Source organism: Sinocyclocheilus anshuiensis, unplaced genomic scaffold (genome assembly GCF_001515605.1).
Source record: "Sinocyclocheilus anshuiensis isolate Anshui unplaced genomic scaffold, SAMN03320099.WGS_v1.1 scaffold758, whole genome shotgun sequence".
Lineage (NCBI taxonomy): Eukaryota > Metazoa > Chordata > Actinopteri > Cypriniformes > Cyprinidae > Sinocyclocheilus > Sinocyclocheilus anshuiensis.
The window spans coordinates 866,751-874,490 of NW_015548126.1; the positions used below are offsets into that span (position 1 = coordinate 866,751).

The following is a 7,740-nucleotide window of genomic DNA, read 5'->3' on the forward strand; positions in this document are numbered from 1 at the left end:
TTACTTTTTTTTTTTTTTTTAAGAAAGGTTAACCCAATTATTGGTGATTTTACATTTGTGACTAAAACAAAATATTTCTAAAATATTTATAGATGATTTAATTTATGAATTATTTCTAATAATTATAAATTGTTAGTTATAAATAATAAAAATTTAATGTAATGTTTTTAATTTTACATATACACCCATGTTCCATTTTAATATGTTTTAAAATATCATTTATTCCTGTGATGGCAAAGCACAGCAGTCACAACTTTGATGAATAGAAACTTCAAAAGAACAGCATTTGAAATAATTGTGTAACAATGTAATAGTCTTTAATGTCACTTTTATAAAATAATATTTATATTTATATGGTAAGTGATCATATTTATGAAATATCTGCCACTTTTCTTGTCTAGCTTTTCTGTGTGATGTGGACTGCAGTGAGGAAGCGTGTTTAGTGTGTGTGTGTGTGTGTGTAGCTCAAAGGAAGTGCTGCATGTGTAATGATCCATGAGAACGAGGCATGCATGAAAGAGATGGCAGAAGAGAGGAGATTTGCATACAACAGTGAAGTGGTGGGAAAGAATAAGAGATGCCATTTTTTCCAGAGGCTTGTGATGCATGTGTGTATTTGTGTGGGTTTCTTTTTTAAAAGGAATGCATGTTGTTTGAAATGATATTTCACAATAGTAAAACTTTAAAATATATTAAAATAAATTATGTTTAACTGAGAGTGAAAGAGCAGGAAAGGAGAGAAAACACCTCACTAAAAAAAGTACCTTGTTTTTTTTGAGATATGGTACCATGGTATTACCATGTTTTTGGACATACTTTCATTGCATTATGAATGCTGTTCCAAGTTCCGACATATTTTCAACACAAAATCAAGCATGCATGCAGTAGCTAGAAGCATTAGTGTTATTGCATGCACACACACACACATATTTACCGTCACATTGGTCTGTTTCCTTCCCGCTCTTCCCCGTGCTGAGCCCAGTGTTGACGGTCTCAGAGGAGGTGCTGAGTTTGGTGTTGGGATCTCGTCTGGGTTTTGGCGGGGGCTGTTTTCTCGAGGTGGGACTCCCCTCCTCTTCTCCCCCTCCCACCGAGTGCAGAGACTGCGAGCGTACGGTGAAGCCCGGCCCGCAGGGAGGAGGAACGCGGTCCTGAGGGGCCGGCATCGTCATGAAGCCCATACGAAAGTGTTTGCCAGCATATCCCCCTCCTTCCGTCACACGGGCCACATCCTCGCCAATCCTGAAGAGAGAAAGGCAGTTTACTTAAGCATTTCACAAAGTATTGAACGTGTCGTACACCCATCTATGAACCCCATATGCTTCCTGAAAGCAAGATGGATTTCAGCATCAGACACTGTTCCAGAACAGAGCAAAATCAAGCACAAGACAGAACACCAGCACAGATTAATATTCTATTACATATTCTGTTCTAGTCCAACATTTTAATACACAAAGAATACTGCAAACACACAAACATAGCACAGATCAGAGATCAGGGGAGGATGTTTGTGGAGATTTAGAACCAGAAAAATCCTCATGCAAATATAATTAAGAAAGTAGGCTATGTGTTGTGATGAACTTTCCATTCATCAAAGAACCTTAAAAACACACACACTAAAAATATTATAACTATGATACTTAGTTATTGTCAGCTTTGAAAACTAAGCAGCAAATCAGCATATTAATAATAATTGGGAATTGCCATCATAAAAATATATAAAACTTTAAAATAAATGAAAAATCTAATAATAATAATAATTTTATAATAAGTTATTTTAAATTGTAATATTTCACATTATTAGTTTTTACTGTAATTTTAATCAAATGAAAGCAGACTTAGTGAACATAAGAGATTTAAAAAACATAAAACCTTTACCTATACCTTACCTCTTCCATATACAGTATATCTACTTTATAAAATACTATATTAGACTTTCTAGTAAACTGTCAATAAAGGGTTATGATAATCTTGTAACAGATAACTTACATCTTTACTCTTTGTTTTCCAGATTATTTAACTTTTAGTGGTTTCGAAAATGTATCATATTTTATTTTGTACGCAGCTTTAAGCAATATGAATGTGACAAAATATTCTATGTTTGTAATGTGAGAATGTTACAGAGGAAAGGCGAAGGCCTCCATCCATCTATCCGTTCCCTCATAACTTCATGAATCTATCTTGCCTAAAAGTCATTTCTGCATAATCCAATTCAGAGCAATTTGGCTGGATTTTAAGATGATTTCTGCACCGAATATCCTATAAAAATTGAGTTACTTTCATCTGTCTGTTCATGAGAAAGTGTGAGAGAGAGAGAGAGAGAGAGGGAGGGAGAAGGGGGCAGTCAGTTCAATTGCTGTCTCTCAAATTCTCTCTCTCTCTGTTGGACGAAAACTAATCATACTAAAGGGCAGACAGGATTTACTCGCATTGGCTTTAAGTAACCATTCACTCACACAGACACACACACACACACACACACACACACACACACATTGTGAGTGTGTAATCAGAGGGGAGGGTGTGGTGCTGTGGTGCTTCATAAAGAATGATTGAGAGTCTGTCTGCCAACCTCACTGCACCAGCGTCCCTCATCTCTCTGCTTCTCTCCTTGCATCCTTTCATCCATGTGTGTTGTCATCAGTCTTGTCTTTCTTGTATCGTCTGCAATTTTTCCCTCCCTCTCAGTGGTCACACTTCACACTGTCTTGAGTGACCAGTCATTGTTTTTTCTTTCCTTTCTCTTTTCACTCTGACATTTTTAGAGGAAAATAATATTACCAAATGGCCAATCAGTCACTTATTTTACTTTTTCATATGCTGATTAATGTGATGAAACAATTAAAACTGTAATGGTAATGACCATTACAAAAATCCAATTGAGGCTTCGGTTGAAAGACTAAATCACCAGCAAATGTAAAAAAAAAAAAAAAAGTCTGAAAATGTCTGAAAGAATGGCGTTTTACCTCTGTCTTTACCTCTGTCTTCTCATTTTCATTTTTTCCATGATTTCTACACTACCATTTAAAAGTTTAAGACATTTACACTTTTATCAAATTAAGGATTCATTAAATTGATCAAAGGTGACAGTAAAGACTTCTACATATTGCAAAAGATTTCTAGTTTCTTTTGAGCTTTCTATTTATCAAAGAGTACTGATAAAAGATGTATCAGGCTTTCCACAAACAGCACAACTGCTTTCAACATTGATAATTATAAGAAATGTTTTTGAGCAGCAAATCAGCATATTAGAATGATTTCTGAAGGATCATGTGCACTGAAGACTGGAGTAATAATGCTGGAAATTCGGTTTTGCCATACTGTATTTTTGATCAAATAAATGCAGCCTTGATGAGCATAAGAGACTTCTATAACACTATTTTGTATTTCAGAAAGACTGAAAAAAACAAACCCTCCCTGTCTTAAAAGCCTCCACATCCCTCCTTTATTTCCAGAAAAGAATGTATCATCATTTCAGTAAGAGTCTAGATCATTATGGTGACTCGATCACCTCATTGATGGATGTTCACATTAGCATAGAAGTGTAGTGCTCTGACAAGACCAGCTTAGATCAGCATAGCCTAGTTTATGCTGACTAGTTTGGTGCTCGCCTTTGTGTGTGTGTGTGTGTGTGTGTGTGTGTGTGTGTGTATCAACTTTCGCCTGAGTTGTGTGGAGCAAATGTCCCCAAAAGGTAGTAAAACTTGAAATCACTTACATTGTGCGGAGCAGCTAATGGCCCTCACAAGGACAATAGATTAATAAACATAATAAATAATGTCTTAATGAAAATGCTGAAAGGTTTGTGTGAGGGTTTAAGGGTAGGGTTAGAAGATATAAAATATCATTAGCTCAGTATAAATCAATAGATGGATTTAGATGGAAAGTCTCTTCCCTGATAGAATAACAAATGTATGCATGTGAAGGGTTAAAGGTCATGGAATAGTGGTTAGTAGGGCAAAGCTTGGATTTCCATATTTAATTAATTGAAAATGAAATTTTGCTGAAAATTGACTCACCCTCAGGACATTTAAGATGTAGATGAGTTTGTTTCTTAATCCTGAAATTTAGCATTACATCACTTGCTCACCAATGAATCCTCTTAAGTGAACGGGTGCCGTCAGAATGAGAGTCCAAACAGCTGATAAAAACATCACAATAATCCACAAGTAATCCATATGACCCCAGTCCATCAATTAACATCTTGTGAATTGAAAAGATGCCCATTAGTAATAAACAAATCAATTATTAAGTCGTTTTAACTTTAAACCATCGCTTCTGGCAAATATACAAGTCCATAAATTTTTGCTTCACAAGATGTTAATCGATGGACTGGATTTGTGTTTGTGTGATGTTGTGCTGTTTTTTATCAGTTGTTTGGACTCTCACTCTGATGGCACCCATTCACTGCAGAGTATTCTTTGGTGAACAAGTCATGTTAATGATGAACAAACTCATCTACATCTTGGATGGCCTGAGGGTAAGAATATTTTCAGGAAATTTTCATGTTTGGGTGAACTATTGCTTTAATGGAAAGAAAAGTGGCTAGCATTTAGTTGGCATTGTTTGCCTATATGCTTAGATACAGAGGATGCATTATTTAGCACGCTACTATGAATGTGAAATACTGTGCACACATACATGCACATATACAGTATTGATGGTTTTGTACTAAATCTTTCTGTTTCAATAAAGCAATAAGCCCCAAGAAGCCATGGTTTACAGTTAATTTATAACAGCTAAGGGGTGTTGTTAGGCATGATGTGAAGCGGCTCAACCAATCAGAATCAAGGACTGGAACTATCCATTTTATAAACACAAACTAATCTCAATGGACGCAGAGATGCAGGTTTGCTGGTCTGTATGCTGTGTGCAGTACTGATGTGTTATATTTGTCTGTATTGATCAGAGCTCAGTAAATAAACTTTTTTCTTTGCTTGTCCAGCAGTTTACACCCATCAGCCCCTCCTCTAATACATCAACCTCTCATCCTTTCATCCTTTTCTCCAATCTTTATCCTTTAATAATTTTTTTTCCATGCATGATTTGAATAATTTTTTATCGGTCTTTGTCTGCCTTTTCCATCCTTTTCACCTTTTTTACTGTGTCTTGTCTTGCCTTCTCATCCAGAGACAGCTCTCTTGGTTAATGTGACTGTTTTCCTCTCGCTCTCTATCAGTCTAACACATGCACTCCGTCTACCAAGGTGATGCACCACTCAAAGTGACCTTTCACTGACCTTCACTCATATGTCAATGTCCATGTTATTGATCTGAGCATGTCTGTAGATTTCTTCTTCAAAACACTGCCTTTCTGTAGCATTTCCCTTTGGTTTTTGTTGTTGATGTTTACATCAGCTCATAGTGACGCTGTTTATGTCAGCGTAGACGATACCATTGACCAGTGTTTCCCAACCTTTTTTTTAGTCGCGGCACCCTTTGGAAATTTTAACAAACTTGTGGCACCCTACAAAATTAATTTTGTCACAATATTTGAATTTCTAACTTCGATATGATAATTTGAAAAGTATAGATATTCGTATGTTTCCGATGTTTCCTGTCGGCTCAATTTTTGAGCATGAGCGATTAGCATGAACGGTATACGAGTGGAGCGACTGAGCGGGGCACACACGCATAGAGCGGGATAATACGCAGAGCGTCACACCACGTGAAAGTGAAACCTGAGCAGTGAACTAATTTTCGGCAGCCGAAATTTCGGTGCATCTCTAATTATTGGCGACATCAGAAATGGATATTATATAATAGATGCTTTTTTGAACATTTTAGCAATTTAAAAATATTAAAAAATGATTTTTTACACGGCACCCCTGCTCTCGACAGACGGCACCCCAGGGTGCCGCGGCACCCTGGTTGGGAAACACTGCCATTGACTGCGGTTTGCGTTAGACACCAAATTGCTTTCAGGGCTTCTGGCTGCTACCATGGCAACCATGACAAAACTATTTCCTGGCAATTTATTGAACATGAATTATCATTAATATCTGAAAAGCTGTGTTAGACAGTTCACTTCCTCTCTCTCCTATACAGTTGTGATGCAAACATGTACACAAAACGCAGGCACACTAACATCTAACAAGAAATTAAATTTTTTATCATAAAATAATTTGTATTTTCCGACATGAAAATAAAGGTTATATTTAGAACCAGCAAAGCTGTTTGCATTATTATTATTTTCATGACAATTAAGCGAGACTCCCTTCCACAATTCTCATTAGCCTAATGTTTATTTGAAAAATGTCTTAATGTAATGCAAAATATGTGCAAATTGCAAAAATAATGATATAACAGTTAAACTGTATATTGAACAAAAGTACATTTGTAGAGTTAGTATTTATTATTTCTTTTTTGCATTTAATAATATTTATTATTAAATAATACTAATAATACTTAATATTATTAGTATTAGTAGTAGTATCCCAAAAATTGTTTAAATGCATCTGGACAGAATGGTTTTCATTATTCTATTACAGTAATAACATGAAAATCGTTAATTAATGTTAATTAATGTTCTAAAAATGTTGCACTGAAAAAAGCTTAATGGTCCTAAAATTAACTTTATTTTCTTTATGCAAAATAAAATATCTTATGATTTTCATGGTAAAATATAATCTGTGTATTTCAAGATTGTTTTCATTATGACATTATGTTCATGACAATTAAGCATATCCACCCCTCCCCCAATTCTCATTAGCCTAAGGTTATGTGTAACAAAGACCATTCTCATTACTCGAATGTGAAAAAATAATGATATAATAGTTAAATTGTAAATTGTAGTATAATTTGTCAAGTTTAATGTTTATCCTTATTTTTTATATTTTATAGTATTTGTTATTATTTTGATATAGATTTTATATATATTTTTTTTTATTGTTTTTATTTCTGTATTACAGTATTGACTTAAATGTCAATGTTATGAAAATAATCTTTTCTGGGGGGGGGGGAAACTAAACTTGTTTTTATTTTTTAAGTGGAATATAATTTCTTATTATTTTCAAATGATTTTCAGGGTGAAATATAACTTGGACATTTCTTTGTGAGATTCATCCACCTGTTTTACCAGCACAACAAATAAAGTTTGCTTGTCTTAATTGAAGTATGTTATAAAACATCTCATAAAACCCACATATATCCCTATTCATTATATCTCTACATACAGAGAAACAAATGTAGGTGTGTGCCTGTAATTTCTTATTCATGTCCCAATCCAATCATATTCAAATTCATTTTAAGCCTCATCAACATGCACACATACTCATATATGAGAGTGAGTTGTAACAAGATTTCTGGTATTATGTAGGTCCTGTAAGGTCATCAGATCCAGATTTTCCATTGTGTGTGTCCTTGGCCGGGTTTCTCTCAGTGTGCATATCTATGTGTGTGACAGCAATTGAGTGACACATACAAACCTGCCTTCTGTTGTGTGTGTTTTAAGGGAGCATGTGCATGTGTCCTCAGGGGCTAGCAGTCTAAATTTAGAGACGAGAGGGAGACGAGGACCAAGCCCACTGTTGCCATAGAAACTCACCCCTCTGTCTCCATGGTGACAGACCCTGTTTTTTTCCCTCTCCAGGCTGAGGAGGTGCGACTTTAGGCCCTCCCACTGTCACTGTTTATATGTGTGTGTGTGTTTGATCCTCTTTCATGAGTCATGTTAATGAAATTTCATCTGCATTCTGTAATCCTGATTGTTTAATCTCACTAAAACACCTCCAAGGGAAAG

At 35.4% G+C, this 7,740-nt stretch overlaps 1 protein-coding gene across 1 annotated transcript in view; it reads right to left on the reverse strand.

Moving 5' to 3' along the window:
- LOC107704744 (neuronal tyrosine-phosphorylated phosphoinositide-3-kinase adapter 2-like) overlaps positions 1–7,740 on the reverse strand; it is a 42,877-nt gene that overhangs the window by 24,884 nt on the left and 10,253 nt on the right. Inside the window, exon 3 of the mRNA XM_016507733.1 lies at positions 935–1,242. Coding sequence (XP_016363219.1) covers positions 935–1,242 — 308 coding nt within the window. The remainder of the gene's footprint in view (positions 1–934; positions 1,243–7,740) is intronic.